The sequence below is a fragment of the Syngnathus scovelli genome, chromosome 15 (assembly GCF_024217435.2).
Source record: "Syngnathus scovelli strain Florida chromosome 15, RoL_Ssco_1.2, whole genome shotgun sequence".
In the NCBI taxonomy this organism is placed as follows: domain Eukaryota; kingdom Metazoa; phylum Chordata; class Actinopteri; order Syngnathiformes; family Syngnathidae; genus Syngnathus; species Syngnathus scovelli.
Window position 1 is genome coordinate 2,538,916 of NC_090861.1, and position 15,735 is coordinate 2,554,650.

Genomic DNA, 15,735 nt, shown 5'->3' on the forward strand with positions numbered 1-15,735 from the left:
AAAATTGTTTTTTAGTCTTTTCATTTCAAGCTACAAAGTTGGGTGATTGCATAATGCAATTGTTTTATAAACGGAATAGCAATAACGAAACAACGGTTTATGTTGATGCAAAACATTTATTTCAAGAATCAAGATGCAGTTGGAGCAAATGGATGTGTGGCGATTCTTAAACATTTGTCGCCCTCGTGTGGTCGTTTGCGAGATAGCACATTGGCGGAGGCGTTCACTGTGGTTGAGTGTTGGCTTTGAGGATTCCTCGCAGCACCTTGTAGTTGCCAAGGGGCTGGTTCTCCTTGGGGGGGTAGCAGGGTGCCAGCTCTGTGGCATAGGCGTACGGGAAGCGCAGCACCCAAAGGCCGTCGGGCGGCAGCACCAAGTCCGTCTTCTCCGGGTGGAACACCGGGCAGGGCGGCGGCCCGGGCTGCACCTGTAAAATACATCCAGTGAGCCCAAGTTTGTAATTATTGAGGTTGTTGAAAAAGTATGGATGTGGATGTTTAATATTTAGTGGATAAAAAAAACATTTCAAAGTCTGCTTTTTATTTTCAGCGGTGTACGTTTTCACCTGAGGGTTGAGGGTGACTTCCAGCGGGGCGTCTGGCACAACGATGAAAAGCCGCATCAGCTGAGCAAAGTGAGGCTTCACTCCTCGTCCCTGCGAAGGCGACGGCACGTAGAGGGGCATGTCGCTGTTGAGCACCCTGCCAGCAGGCTCCTTGGCACCGCCCGGTCCCAGCACCTTAACAACCTTGTCGGGCCCCGAGCCGATGAAGCGCCGCCCCCGGCCGTCTTCGTATTCGAAGCCCACGTAGGCCCGCGCCGAGTCGTCCCGCCGCCGGGTCCTACCTGGTCCGCCCACGCCCCCCCGCTTTCCCACTAGCGTCTTGTTGGGGACCGGCCACGAGGACGCGCCGCCATCCAGGGGCTCGCTCGGGTCATCCTCGGACCGGGAGCGGATCATCAAGTCCCACGGGAGCAGGAAGGAGGCGCCGGGGAGGAAGCCGGGTTGGTCCAGCCCTGTGTGGCAGTTGTACGACTTGGCCGGGCCCAGTTTGACCAGGGACCAACTGGAGATCTTGGGCAGGAGGCCCTTGGGGCATCCCGAGTGCATCATTCCCGGGAGGTACTCCACGGTGGAGGGCTGGCGGTCGGCCAGGCTGGGACGCTTCTGTTGCACTTGGCCGTCGGCGCCGGCCGTCGTCGTCGACTCGCCATCCCCGTAAGGACCCAAGCTGCCGGTGGACTGGCCCAGGCTGAGCGCCAAGCTCAGGCTGGTGTCGCCGGGCGTGTGGCTGTGGGCGGCGCCGGGCTCCCTTAGCCGGTCGGCGTCGGCCTCGGACGGCGGGCGCTCTGCCTGGTTGCTGGCCGGGGCCGGGTCGGGAGTGCTCGGCTGGAAAATGGGGAAGTTGATCCGCTCCAGCTTCCCGCAGCATTTCTCCTCCAGGGCCTGCAAGACGACAAGAGTGGAAGGCAACACGGGTGAGCGCTGAACTTTTTTTTTGTTTTCCTATATCTAAAAAAGACCTGGTAAAACTCGTAGTTTGCTGCCTGCACGTCAAAGGGGTCGTCGCGGGGCGCCTGCTTCCTTCCGCAGTTGCAGGAGCTGGTGGTGCGCCCCCTGCTGTTGTGGTTCAGAATGGGCGGGTTGTGATCCATGTCCGTTTTCTCTCCTAGCCCCCAAAGAAAATTTGGAGGTACGTTTTGAATAAAACGCACCATCTCAGGCTGCAGCCAGCCAATAGCTTTCGATGCTCCTACCCGATTGCGGCAGAAGGTGAAACTTGTGAACGCAGTGCTGATCGGATAGGCTGCGCTCCTCGCACAGCTGGTGCCCGTTGCTCCAGAACTTGTAGCAGTCCTCGTGGACCTGCAGGGCGTAGCGCTGGAAAGCCACGCCACGTGCGTGCTGACTGTAGACGCGCAGCGCCTGCGCCAGCTGGTTCTTGTGCACGGCTGTGGTGTAGTTGTGTGGCAGGTTGGCCTGGTACGCACTGTGGGCCAGGGGCAGCGCCTTCTGGCACCGGTTCTCCGAGAACTTGGCGTCGGCGTCCAGGAAGCCGTCCAACACCTTCAGCTGGCCCTGAACCTTGGCCGCCATCTCTGCCACGTCGTCCTCGTCGCCACCGGTCAGCGCCTGGTGGAGCTTCAGCGCCACCTGAGCCAGAGAAAAAAGAATTTCAATGAAGTTGTGAAGGTTTTTGTCGGACCTGAGCAATTAATTGACTTTTAATATCTGACCTGTGCCCACTTGGAGTAAGACGGCAGCTCAAAGTGGCATGGCTGTGGGTTCCGTCCCACGCTGTCATCGAAGCCTTTCTTGGTCAAAACCAGCTCCACGTGCTGCCAGAGGAACTCCTTCAAACTGCAGTCGGTCGGCACGGCACCCATAGTCGCGCCCGATTGTTCCACAACGCCCTGTCGGGCCGAGGGCCGCGTCTGTTGGTAGCGGCGCGGGCCGGACACCAGCGTGCCCGAGTCCTGCTCGCACAGGACGCAGTTGGAGCGCAGCTGGCCCAGCAGGGAGCCCACAGAGTCCTCGTCAGATGCGGGCAGCACGTAGACGAAGGCCTGGTTGGCGGGCACGGTGAACAGGCAGTTGCTGCTTTGGTTGGTCAGGACGCGACTTTTGCGGAAGATGCGGTAGATTTGATCCTCCAGGGCGTGCTGCAGACGCCGCCGGGGCGAGTGCTTCTTGGGTTTGTCCGGGTGGGTGCCTGACTCTGAACCATTGGGGACCTGGAGAGGAAAGGACCCATGTAGGAACGTTGAGGGTTTTAGTGCAACAAAACAAGTGACTGAAGGGAGCAAGGCGCATGAAATGACTTCAACTACACATTTTAAAACACAGATATTTGCGGTTTGAAGTGAACAGTGAAAACTTTTAAAATTCTCTATATTTCATGTAGATGGATGACCTTGAGAGTTCCGCTCATCTGGAAGACGAAGAGGAGCCGAGGCGGGCACGGCCGACAGTTGACCTTCCATTCCTTGGACACTGGGCAGTCCTTGACGGCGGCCCAGATGAGAGGCAGCGCCTTTTGCCTCAGGGCGTCCAGGGCTCGGAAGAGCCTGTCGTAGGTGACGTCGAACGTGTGGCTCGGGTGGACGAGCAGCAGGACGTGGCACACCGAGAACAAGTAGAGCAGGCGGAGACAATGCTGACGCTCCAGCCCCTTCCAAAAGTCGTGCGCATCGGCGTGGCCGCTTCCAGCGCCCGGGGACTGACAGGCTCGCAGCAGCTGGCGGCCGTCGCACACGGAGGTGAGCATCAGGTACAAGACGCGGTTGTCCGGGTTGTAGAGCGCCTGGATGCCCCCGCTACCGTCTCCGTTGTCCGCACCCCCGAACGCCGAGAAGACGTGCTTGTCCGCCAGAGTGTTGACGAGGGACTCTTTGAGGGCGTTCAGCTGCGTATCACTTTTGCCGAAGATGCCCACCACGCACAGACCGTCGTCCCGGTGCTCGGCGTCCTCTGAGACGGCCGATCGCAGAAGCGTCTCCAGGTCCACGGGGAAGGCCATGTTGACTTCCTTCATCTTCTCATGGACCAAAGATACACCGGGGGAATCAAAATAGTGAAACACCAACTTCCGGGGTTACAACTAAAATGTCCGACTGAACACAAAAAACAAATATACTGTTCTTTCACGCATAAATTCGCTGCACAGTTTATGTAAGATGATTTTTACCGGACCAACGTTAGGGTAAGGGGTTTCAAAATAACAATAAAATATCAACAACTATATAGATTCGTGTATGAGACAAATAGCTTGCCAGAATAGTAAAATATAAAGACCACACAACTTTATTGTTGCTGCTCTTTTAAAACCAAATAAACTAAGTTGGAAAAACAATAGCCAGTTAAAAAAAATCATATACTCCTACTTTTTGGTTTGCTATTTTTTTGTAATGAAATATATTCCATATTAGTTTTAGAAGGACTTCCCAAGAACGGTACTGTGCGTGCGCGTTCATGTAATGCGCGTCTACGTCATCAATGACGTTAACGTTCTTCCGATCCGACGAAATCCCATCTCGCGGCGCGCCCTCCCATTCGGCGGTGAACTGAATGGGGGCAGTCCGACACTTAGCGAAATTAAGTCCGCTAGTACCTCCCTTGTTTCTTCGCTCCACAAGCCGGTAGTTAACCCTCCACCACCGCTATCGGGCACAAGCTAGCTCGGAAGCTCGCCCCGTGAAGAACAAAAGTCCTCAGCGTCGAGTTCGGGCCAGCGTGTCGCCGCGAGTCTTCCCTGCCGACTGAAGCGAAGCGACGGGCGGAGCTGCAAGTGCAAGCGTGTCCAGGAATGAGCAATGATGGCCGGCTGTGCAGCAGAGGAGAAAACCTTCCGACGGTTCTTGGAGCTCTTTCTCCGGGAAATGAACCCTCCTCTGCAGGACAGCGACCCGCTGCCCTTGCGCCCCTTGACGGACTTGGTGTGTGAGGACGAGGTGGAGGGGGAATGCCTCGATTTGTGTCTGCAGCACCTCTACAAATAGTTAAGTGAACACTTTTCTGCTTTCCGTGAAATGTGCATGTTGCTGGTTATTTATTTTCGCGGGGGTGAGGAGCATAAACGACCAGGCTGGGTGTGACCCCTTCCCCGGAATAACGAGTTGCATAATTTTTGTTGTTTTTACTTGCACGTTAGATTCACTGGCGTTCTGCAGAGCCACTTGCGGAAAAAAAAAGTCCCCCAAATCCAGAGGTGAACCCCCGGTTTTGCGTAACTGGCCGACGTCATCGTTGCATAGGCGGGGGGGTGGGGGGCATCCTCACAGTCTAAAAATAACCCCACCGGTTCTGTTCTGTTATTTGCCCCCATTTGACAAATTCCAGACAGGAAGAAAAGCATCAAAGATGCATTCTAGAGGATGATGTACTTCTTACATAATGTCGTTACTCTGCAGTTGAAAATGGATTGTGTGAATGTGCGTGTGTGCGCGCGCGCGCATGTGGCCGTGTACAGACTTAGTAGAAATGGGAAGGAAAAAAAAATGTGTGAAAATGAGATGCTGGCCTGGTTTTGAATCCAAAATAGGTGCGGAAAGAAGTGTACTGGCAAGGGGAAGCACTCATCTAGGGCACCCGCGCCGCACTCATGTCTGGAAAGGAGTGTGTTTTTTTTTAAACACTCCGTGGGCGTGTGGAGGTGCTCTGAGGTGCTCCAGTGGTGTTGAAGAGCAGTTATGTCAAGGGTCAATAATGAAACTCGCGGGGGATGAGGGAGATGTTTTGCAACATGTATTATCCATTGATTTTTCGATTGCATGAGTTGTTCCTTAGATCCCAGCTAAGGTTTTGGTGAGCTCCTACTCACTAAAACTAACTGAAGGTGAACTTGAATCGTGGAGTGACACCCAAGGGTGTTGTGAGAATGCTTGACAGTTTGGTGAGTTGAGAGAAGTAACACCGCCGCAGTCGCTCAGACTCGGATGCGGCAAATTGGCTCTTACGTGCTTTGGGTTTTGACAGTCTCGGGTGTTTTTGAGCGTGGCGGAATAAATTGGATGCATCCTGTTCCGGCCGGCTGTTTGAGGTCATCCTCAGTTCGTTTCTTCTCCTAAGTCAAGCCTTGACTGCTGATTTGAATACCTGAGCGGGGATTTGAGCCCAGAACTTCACTGTGGCTTAAAACGCTGACGGCAAACTCGACTTTCCATTCCTCTACCATCTCGTAATCTGCTCCTGCATCCCTTTTCCAGTGGAGGCCGTCACGTTAGCGTTTGGCTTCGACATTGTGCGGCACTCAAGGCCGGCGGGCGGGCGGTTTCCTTCCTGCACGTTGTTATTGTGTCGCGGCTCCGCCCCCTTTGCTTCCTCCGCCAGGGTGACGACAGCCTAGATTTCCTGTTCCTGCGCTCTTGCATCACAAGTAGGCTGGTTTTCAACACATTTGCAGGTCACATTTCATTGCACTTCCCCCGAATTGGACTTTGCCTAATCGCTTGTCTGTCTGCTCGATGTTTGTTTGGCTACTTTTTGCACAGCTTTGCTTATTAGTAAAGGTTCAGGAAGCTCCCACGCTTTCAGATTCATCTGCAAATGTCATGCTTTGGGCAAAGTTGGGAAAATATTTCTCTTAGCTGTGGCCCACGCTCAGAATAACGATTGGTTTTAGATCTGATTTTCAATTAAGAAAAGCTTTACTAGCTTGAGCTTCTGCTTTTTTATTTGGGCTCGTATCAAATATTGCCTTCCCAGTCATTTCCCTTTGCTACGTGATTGTCTTTCCTAGCGACTCGCGCAGGCGTCTTCAGCTTCACGCGTGAAAACGTTTTTGGCACGACCGTCCGCAGCCGCCCAAGCAGACTCGCGAGCGCGTCGGCCCACTACGTGGACGTCTACCAGCGGGTCTGCTGATTCATCCGACGTGTCATGAGATTGTCTCTGGGCTGAACAGCTAATAATAGTCGCGCGAGAAGAGAGTCCAACGCCTCAACGGATGCGGAGGCCGGTTAATGGACGTGTTTTTTAACCTCAACTTTGAAATTGTTCACCCAGGAAAATTAGCTCGAGAACACTAAAAGGGCTCATCTCCAAATTTGAGGCAAAGCCCAATTGACGTTGACTAAAGTGACAAAATGGAATTGCACATTGACTCATCGTAACAATTGAAAAATTGAAACGCCCCCATATCTTCACCTAGCAAAAGCCTGCTAGCTTAATGCTAATATATGATGTGCCTGAAGTCCATAAGTGTTACGGAAACACGGGTCTAATGAGCCAAAATGTCCTCACGGGTGTCTAGCGATTAAAAAAAAAAGAAAAAAATGCAAAGATGTGAAGACACACACACACACACTCCCACATACACACACACAAGCAGAAGATAATAGAGAGGAGATCTTCTCTTGTGCGACTCCCACAGCTGTTAAGACGCAGGGGGTTGATCCGGCTTCCTCCAGTGTTCCCTTGCAAAACACACACACACACACACACGTATTTAAGTCTACAGTGAGTGTGAAAAGTGCCGCCTCGCTAATGAATGCCGACAGTTCCGCCGTGGCGTCATGACAACCGTCTTTCCACAGCGCCGCCAAATAGGTGGCACCGTGCTTAACCTGCCGTGTGTATTACAAGTGACTCAGTAAACTGCAGTGATATTCACCTTTTTTTTTTTTTGCAGAGGATAAAGAATATATGTTTACATTTGTCATTTACATAGTCGCTACTTGTTAGCCCGTCCACGGCTGTTCAGAGGTAAAATCGGGACATCGTCTGATCGGAAGCATCCTTTTTAAGCCCCGACGAGCTTTTTCATTTGCACGGCCATCCATTAGCGACCGGCTCGTGGGATGTGATCCTTCGCGCCAAATGTCACATCGCCACGGCAACGTTCCAGAACGGTGCGCCGTTTGAGCAGCAAAGGTGATTTTGATGACAAACGGGAGCGGCCCACGTGCGAGGCGATGGACTGACCTCCTTTCAAGATGAACTAGTTTCATGCCAGAGCTGAGCGATATGGCACAGAAAAAAAGAAGTGTTCACTTGAAATGATTTCACTGGTCTGTGTATAAACCAGCAACGAGTTTTCCTGTGTGAGCCAACGACAAACAGAATGTGAGGACTTTGCAAAAGTCCCCCCCCCCCCCGCCATCTGTCTGTCTGTCTGTCTGCTGGCTTTCCAATATTTAATCAGAGCGCTAAGAGGCTGGAAAATGTCATCCTAGGCTTCTTTGGGCCTTTCTGGAGCAAACAACAACAAAACTGAAGCCACCCCGTACTTTTCTGGCAAAGGATTGAGGAGACACTGAGTATCACAAGAATGAAAATGAAGACTGGCTCCGGTCCCAATTTGAAAGTTTGAGCACGGCGCTTTTGGATGTCCGCCGTCTGTTGGAGGCTATTCCCGTACTTTCCCCTTCTGGCTGTTGTGGCGCTGGCTGGCTAGTGGCGACGGGCTGTCCCAGGTCATCCTTTAGAAATTAGTAGCGGGCGTAATCCCTTAATCAGAGCGTCTCGTTGGGATTAGCACAGAGGGCGGCCGGAGTTGCTACTACTGTACTTCTCGGAACACTCCCGGAACTTTTGCGTGATTTTCATCCTTGGCTATTATTAGGGATGGATATTATTGGTGAATGTTGTCTATAATTGGTCTAATCAATGTTTCTATCAAATCTTATCTTCTATTGACGTTCAACTTGTTAAACATGTTTTATATGTTCATCTACCGAAACAGATAATAGTGAAATGAAGACCGACCGGTCTTTTCCAGCCGTGCCTCGCACGGAGTTTCTAAAGGCGGCGCCTTCATTAATTCCAACTCTGGAGAGTTGGCCCCATTTTTGGCAACACGGTGACCTTCAAAAAAAAAAAAAGTATGCAGCGTCCTCCTTTCTTTGCGCGTTTAAGAGCCAGCTTGCTCACGACGGTCGTATTTCAAATGATGAGTCATGGTCGACGTGGACGCTGGCGGGTGACATGAATGCAAAGCAGCTTCGGCTTGTCCTCAAGACAAACTCGAAATCCCCCAGGATTGCCCTTGAAGTGGCTCAACGGCGGTTGGAGGAAGAAGAAAAAAAAAAAAAAAGGCACTTCCGCTAACAACCCAGGCTAAACCTCAAGTCAAATATTTCACAGCTAGAAGGTAAGACATTTGAAAAGTCGAGCCAGCACAGCAGCTGAACATATTTGCGGCCTTTGTGGGGCCGTAAAGCAGCGAGGAAAAGGCAAAATGATTGATACCTTCTGGGGAGCTCTACAAAAGCGCCAATTTGGACAGGGAGCTATTCTGGGCCCGCCACTCGACCCAAGTGCCGCGAGCCTTACGTAACACGCTTCCACTTGTGCCGAACCGGCCGGGGTTCCTAAACTTCAATATACGTTTTCTCGTCGTGTTTTTGCTTTGCTTTTCTAATGACTTATTTTTCCCAAGAAATAATCGCATGGCTCGCGTGCCTCTCGACGCTCGCAACGGCTTACATCACAAAATAGCGCAAGCTAGCATCAATGATAAATGAGTCACTTTCATGCCACGGCTTCTGCTCACGCTTAAAAATGGACTTTATTTTTTTGCTCTCTTGGATTATTAAAGCTGACAAATTGACAAAAATAACTTTACAATGGAACATGGCCATCATACTAATTATGCATAATTTTGGCTGTTTTGAAACTTTTTTTTTTCCAGATTTACCACACTGGTGTACCTAATTTTGTGGCAGCATCTCATGCGAGATGCCAAAGCACCACGTGGCCTGCCTGCCCGCCTGCCTGCGTACAAATGAATTCATTTACGTCGTCTAACAGCCTTAAAGGACTCGCTGTAGCAAAAGACAAACGGACCCTCTGCGAATTATATAATCCCGTGCTCTTGAGAATAACGTGTTTTCTCAACCCCGGCGTCTGTTGCACACGCATCAATGGGTTTTTGTTTTCAAAAAAATTGCATTTTGATTGATCGGTGAGAGCGAGAGCAGGGAAAACGACGCTCTCACCTCCGTTTCTTGGCTTCGGTACCGAAGAAGAAAAAAAAAAATAACGGCCGACGTGGTGGACTGTCTGTCAGTTGGCTCTGTTGCCGTGGCAACAACCTTGATGCTCCGTCGCAGGGTAAAAGCAAGCAAGGAGGGGAAAAAAAAAAAAACATGACCGCCGCATGCATGAGTCATCGGCGAACACATACCGGCAGCCTCCTGCGCAAAGCATGATGGGAGAGCTGGAAGTTGAATCAGTCAGGGAAAGACGAGCACATAGATACGAACATTTGATGCAGAAGAATTCTACCTGGAAAAAAAAGAATCCAAGAACCGGTGTAAGAAATTTAATAAAATATTATCTAAGCATACATTTTGACACATTTTGGACTGAATAAAAGGGAAATGTGCTAACGCCGCTAGCCGAGATGCATTTCTTCGCACATAGTGATGCACGTCTGACTTTTTGCTGTGCGCTCCGGGGCTGGTGCGATTAAGCCGCTTCTTTTAATCCTCCTACGCGCCACATGACTTGAGCGTGATGCACGAGCGCCGGCGAGCTCTCATTGGCGCGCCGCCTTCGTCTCCTGCGGGACCACCCGGGCCAATCGGATCTCCTCTCCTCAGCATCCGCCCCCTCTGTGGAGTAGGGGCGATCTATGAATGGAAAGAAAGACCCCCTCCATACTTGATCGTGACTTCCCTTGTACGGTTTTGCAGTCGACCAGCTGACCTGGGTTGATTTCTGACGCAAACAAGTATTACAGGCCTTTCTGGTTGTCATTAAATTAGCATGATTGCATTCAAAGCAGCAGCCTGACATATTGCTCACTCCACTTCCCCAAATAAACTCAGAAGAGGCTAACTGTGCGCTCTTGTTCAAATCCGCAGTAACTGTCCATGCTCACTGGCGGCAGCTTTGGCCAGGGCCACGTCGGACAGCATCCTGCAGAGCGACCTCACTATCCACCACCTCATCAAGAGCATGGAAGATGGAGTCGGACCCTTACCACGTGAGTCTGACTCTGCCATTGTCACGTAACGAGAATGGCTCTAGGATTGAGCTCTGAGGGACACCGGTAGTAGTGCTTTGCTGCCACCTTGTGGTATGTTTTCAGTTTTCACTTGAGGATTTTAGTGAATCAATTGACCTCTCTTTCTCTCTCTCGCTTAACTTCCAACTTCTCTAATCTGCCTCTCGGAAAAAGTAAAACAGCTCCCGCTGGGGTTTAGACAGCGACAAAGTGTGTCACTTACTTGCAGTGGAAACGGGGACTTTCCTAAATTGGAAGTGGGATGCACACGATTTGTCACAGTCTCCTTTCCGATGTTTCCGATCACATCTTAAAACCCGAATCTGAACTGTCGATTGTTGACACGCTTGACTCATCGGTCCGTTTGATGGCACGTCAGAGATCGAGGCGGTCAAGTTGGCGCGGCTCATCTTCAACCGCCTCTTTGACACGTGCAACGCGTGGACCAAGGAGCTGCCCTACCGCCGCCGCCCGCAGCCCTACTACGAGACGTCCATCCACGCCATCAAGAACATGAGGCGCAAGATGGAGGACAAGCATATCATCATCCCCGACTTCAACACGCTTTTCAACATTCAGGTTTGGCCGCTTGCCTCCAAAGATTTTCCTTCGTTTCAAGGTCTTTAGGAGCCTTCCGTCCAAAAGTCCCCAGTTCCTCCTAACAATGTGTTTTGTATTTTTAGGATCAAGAAGAACAGGCGTTCTTTGCCGTGTTTGACGGACACGGAGGCGTGGACGCCGCCATTTACGCCGCCAACCACCTCCACGTCAACCTGGCTCGCCAGGACTCGCTAAGCCAAGACCCCGGCGAGGCTCTGCGCCGCGCCTTCAAAATCACCGACGAGCACTTTGTCAGGAAAGCCTCGCGGGAGGTAACGACGGCACATTTTGTCCTCTCTCCTTGAAAAGCGGCGGGTGAGCTCCAAGCCGTGCTCTCCCTCCGGCAGAACCTGCGCTGCGGCACCACGGGCGTGGTGACCTTCCTGCGCGGCCAGACCTTGCACGTGGCCTGGCTGGGAGACTCTCAAGTTATTCTGGTCCGTCGGGGAGAAGTGGTGGAGCTGATGAAACCGCACAAGCCAGACAGAGAGGTCAGGCAGACGTTCCAAATGAGAAAAGTGTGGAACCAAAACCACATTTGACTTTGTTTTTTTCAAACGTCCGCAGGATGAGAAGCAAAGGATCGAAGCTCTGGGAGGCTGCGTGATCTGGTTCGGGACGTGGAGGGTTAACGGCAGTCTGTCGGTATCCAGAGCTATCGGTAATTTGACAGTCCGGCACCGAGAGTCTGATGAGGTTTGAAAGGCTCACGGAAATTTTTTTCCCAGGCGACTCGGAGCACAAGCCCTACATCTGCGGCGACGCCGACCATGCCGCCTTCCCGCTAGACGGGTCGGAGGACTACCTCCTCCTGGCCTGCGACGGCTTCTGGGACACGGTGAGTCCGGATGAGGCGGTGCGGGTGGTGAGCGATCACCTCCAGGAGAACGCCGGAGACACGGCCATGGTGGCGCACAAGCTGGTGGCCTCGGCCCGCGACGCCGGCTCCAGCGACAACATCACCGTGGTTGCCGTCTTCCTGCGGGACCCGCGCACCCCGCCACCACCCGCCAGCACCGAGGAGGAGGACGACGAGGGCGCCGCCGAGGTGGAAGAGGAGCCCGTGGCCGATGCCAAGGAGGAACCCGAAGAGGAGGAGGAGGAGGAAGAGGAGGACGCGGGAAGGGCGGAGCGAGGCGGCGAGGGGGGCAGCGCGGCGGACAACGGCGGCAAAAGCCGCGGCGGATGGCCCCTGCAGCAGTGCTCGGCGCCCGCCGACCTCGCCTACGAAGATCGGACCGACTCCTTCACGGACAGAACCAGCCTCAGCCTCGGGGTGCCCGCGCTGGGGGGTCGCATGCCTATCCTGCGGAGCTCGCACTTCCTAGAGAGGCGCCCGCTGAGGCGCAGATCCCGCCTCTCTTTCACGGACCCGCTGGGGCCCCAGACCACCTGGCTGTTCGGCCGGGTGCCCGGGCCGAGACGCCACCTCAGGTGTCGCCGTGGATTCGCCGAGCCGCCCGCTTCTTCACCCCTCCACGCCATCTGGAGGCCCGGCGCGGCCGTGCCCCGACTTTCCCGCGACGCCACCATCTGACGGGATCCGCCGCCCCGACACGGAACCACCTCCCTCCCTCCCGTTTATCCTCCTCCCATCTGACACGTTTCTTTTTTGGCTAGTTTAGATAGTTGTGGCTCCTGCGTTCGTAAACGTGACAATTGACTGGTGGTGTCTGTCCCAAACCAACAAAAAAAAAAAAAGCAAATGAAACGTAGTCAGTGTCAGCCAGCCCACCAAACACAAGCTTCGCTCCAAAGTATACCACCACATCATCGTGAAGCTACAAAGCTCCCACACTGATGGTTTTTGCTCATTTCCAACTTTTCCACATTTGGCGAAAAGATGCATGCTTTTCATTGGTCGGGAGGACAGTTGGTTCCTTTCAGGGTTTTTGACACCGATACCACTGACCCCTCTCTCGTTCCGCCGTTGACCCGGCCCGTTATCCGCCCACGGCTCGTCTACAGATAAAAGCGCTTAAATGGTGGATTACAGAAGATTAGTAGTTACTTACCTGATTAGATGTTGTATCATGCTTTCCCCAATGTGGATTTAGGCCCGGCGTTAATGGGCCTTTGGGAGAGGACAAAGGGTGATTTGGGGATGTGTTCCGTCGATGTCTGCTGACGCAATTATTGTCAGCGGAACACAGCGTGGAGACTTGAAAAGCTACAGAACACGTGCCTTCTGTCAAAGCCACCTTACCCCAAAACCTACTAATACAGTCTGGATCATCAGCATCATTTATTTGGTTTCTGAAAACCAAGTAGCCAGCTAACCAATCGGGTAGCTCGATAGCCATTAGCATATCAGCCGAGTTTCCAAAAATACCTTGTCTTAAACTAGATTGGAAACCAGTTAGTTGGCTAGCTCAGAATATAGAGATACAACAATTAAAAAAAAAAAGACCAAGTGTATTATTTTGGTTTCCAACATCAAGCTGATTTTCACTGTCCAGTTTTCTAATCTTGCTTCTTTACTCACATATACGCATATTACGCGACACTTGAGCTCATCCTTTTACCATTGTTTGCACATTTTTTTTGTTACCGATGACCCTAAGCTAGCGAGCAGACCAGTTTTTGTTGTTGTTGTCTGTAAATAAAACTACAGTATTAATCACCTCTGCGATGCTAATGTCAATTACCGCGTAATCCATAGCGTCACTTGAATCCAGCAATTAAATGATAAACCACATGTAATCCTGCTAATAGACCTTCTGGGTATTTCACAACTTTATGCTAAATGACCACTAACTGGCCTAATGTAAATTAAATGGTATTACATTAATTCCCATTTAGTGTGCTTAATGAATGATTTTATATTGGTAGTGTTTTTCTTTTTTTTTCCTCAAATGGTCACTTGCTTTCGTATCATTGCGGCTATCAAAACAACTTCGCTCCCGCCTGCTTGATGAAGTGACCCATAAAATTTGCACATTCAGTGACGTACGTGCGTAGCTTGTTCGTCGCTCCCCATAAAAACGTTTCTGCCTTTTATTTGTGTCGCTGAACTGTATAAACGGTACCGACACAGAACCGAGACACATTTTCCGCCTTCAGAGTCGGGAAAAAAAATTTGGGGTATTTGGCGATGCCTGTATTTTTGTGACACTCGACACCCACTTCTCCCGGCTTGTTGTGTTTAAAGGCTGTCACTGTTTCCTGCTGCTACATATTGTAAACGTGACCACCGATAGTTGTTCAATCATTGTGATCGCTGTAGCTGCAGCTTTATTTTATCCGCCTTAAACCACATTTTGCCAGTCGCTCCCTTCACTTTGTTGCAAACTCTTTTATTTTGAAAGCACACATCTTGCAATAATAACGCTTTTTGAATCGCTAGTACAGGAAGATTCGTATTGGTTATGAAATGAATACTGCTTAGATATCATTGTGCTGTCAAAAAAGGTTTCATCTTTACCCTTTCTTAGTGATAAAAATGAACACTGTTGAACTAAATGCACATTAAATCAATTTTGATCCCGTTTTCCATGAAATAAGGTAATATTTTCTAAATGCCTGGCTCCTCGAATGGTTTTTGGATGTTTCTGCAAGAGGCAACCCAGAGTTGCACACTGATGAAGCACTCATAAGTACTGAGTGCAACAATAGCCCCCCCTTTTTTTTTTGTCAGAACTTGAACCTTGATTTCAACTCATCTGAAGATTTGCCTTTGCTTTATTCATTCACAATCAGTGTTAGCCCACTCTAGTTGTCATCATCAGTTGATCATTTGGCTCGCCTTTCAGAATTGTGCTTTGTGTCTCGGAACACAGAAAAGCTTTTTTTTCTCTTCTTTCTCTGTAAGCAATAATGCGGTGGGAACAAAATGATGTTCCCCGGGGGGGTTTGTCCGTGGACAAAACGAACCCCCGTGAACATGTGCCGTTTAAATTGAGAGCAAGTATTCAATAGAATTAATATGTACGTGTATGATGTGTGTTCCTCTAGTATATACAGTAAATAACTAATACATGTGTATTGTAACTGGTGACTTACTATATCATGTATATAAAGACTAGAACTCCACTTCACACTGCCTCATGTCTTGTTTTGTGGCAATGGGAGGTTTAATTCTATTTTTTTCCAACTAAATGGTAAAAGGCCTTCACGCGTGCAAAAAAGTGGGAAACATTGCCACCTACAGGCGAGAAGGCGCAATTGCGCCCTTTTAAAGCGAAAGCAAATCAACAATGAACTGAAGCGCGAGCGTGGGTTCAGCATGCGTCGTTGCTTGTCACAAAAAAGCAACCCACGCACATATTTCAGACACGGAAATAGAGGAGCCATTGTCGAGCAATTTATTCTTGTACTATCGAAAGCCTAACTAGAGGCACGCAACTCATTTGAAAGTGTTTCAACACATTTAATGGCTTGCTCTCACCCTTGCAGGCGGAAGTGAACTTAGTACGTTTTACGCATGCGCAGAAATAAGCAGACGCGGACAATACACGTGGAGTAAAAACGATGTGGACAACATCATTGCAGTCTGTGACAAGCTTCTTTCAACGGTCTTGACCAAGACAAAAAAGGAGCTGTAAACTTCGAGAATTCAGTTTAATTAGCGTAAACATCATGAACACGCTGCACGAGTTTCTGTGGCTCTTGTCAACAAGAATTTGTGGTGGTCGCCCAAAATGAACATGGCCGTTTAAACCACTTCCGCCAAGACGATTACGTA

At 50.7% G+C, this 15,735-nt stretch overlaps 2 protein-coding genes across 2 annotated transcripts; one reads left to right on the plus strand and one right to left on the minus strand.

Annotated features, from left to right (window-relative positions):
- Window positions 1–96: 96 nt before the first annotated feature.
- On the minus strand, window positions 97–3,781 carry smg8 (SMG8 nonsense mediated mRNA decay factor). The gene is made up of 6 exons (XM_049741942.2): window positions 2,916–3,781; window positions 2,239–2,736; window positions 1,759–2,155; window positions 1,525–1,670; window positions 566–1,447; window positions 97–427 (listed from the first exon to the last, which is right to left on the minus strand). The coding sequence occupies exons 1-6, from the start codon at window positions 3,534–3,536 to the stop codon at window positions 224–226; spliced, it is 2,748 nt and encodes a 915-aa protein (XP_049597899.1). The 5' UTR covers window positions 3,537–3,781; the 3' UTR covers window positions 97–223.
- Window positions 3,782–4,005: 224 nt separating this feature from the next.
- Window positions 4,006–15,088, plus strand: LOC125981890 (protein phosphatase 1E). Its single transcript, XM_049741950.2, has 7 exons — window positions 4,006–4,499; window positions 10,309–10,430; window positions 10,831–11,030; window positions 11,135–11,323; window positions 11,399–11,542; window positions 11,619–11,712; window positions 11,780–15,088. Exons 1-7 carry the CDS (start codon window positions 4,315–4,317, stop codon window positions 12,586–12,588), a joined length of 1,743 nt encoding a protein of 580 aa, XP_049597907.1. The 5' UTR covers window positions 4,006–4,314; the 3' UTR covers window positions 12,589–15,088.
- Window positions 15,089–15,735: the final 647 nt, after the last annotated feature.

What these genes read in the sequence shown, in the direction of transcription:
- LOC125981890 (XM_049741950.2), top strand. Translation starts at nt 4,315, where the DNA reads ATGATGGCCGGCTGTGCAGCAGAGGAGAAAACCTTCCGACGGTTCTTG. An exon ending in CTGCAGCACCTCTACAAATA is followed by an intron (nt 4,500 to 10,308) that starts GTTAAGTGAACA and finishes TCAAATCCGCAG; the next exon opens with TAACTGTCCATGCTCACTGG. An exon ending in CGCACAAGCCAGACAGAGAG is followed by an intron (nt 11,543 to 11,618) that starts GTCAGGCAGACG and finishes AAACGTCCGCAG; the next exon opens with GATGAGAAGCAAAGGATCGA.
- smg8 (XM_049741942.2), bottom strand. Translation starts at nt 3,536, where the DNA reads ATGAAGGAAGTCAACATGGCCTTCCCCGTGGACCTGGAGACGCTTCTG. An exon ending in AGATGAGCGGAACTCTCAAG is followed by an intron (nt 2,737 to 2,915) that starts GTCATCCATCTA and finishes TTTCCTCTCCAG; the next exon opens with GTCCCCAATGGTTCAGAGTC. An exon ending in CAAACTACGAGTTTTACCAG is followed by an intron (nt 1,448 to 1,524) that starts GTCTTTTTTAGA and finishes GTCGTCTTGCAG; the next exon opens with GCCCTGGAGGAGAAATGCTG.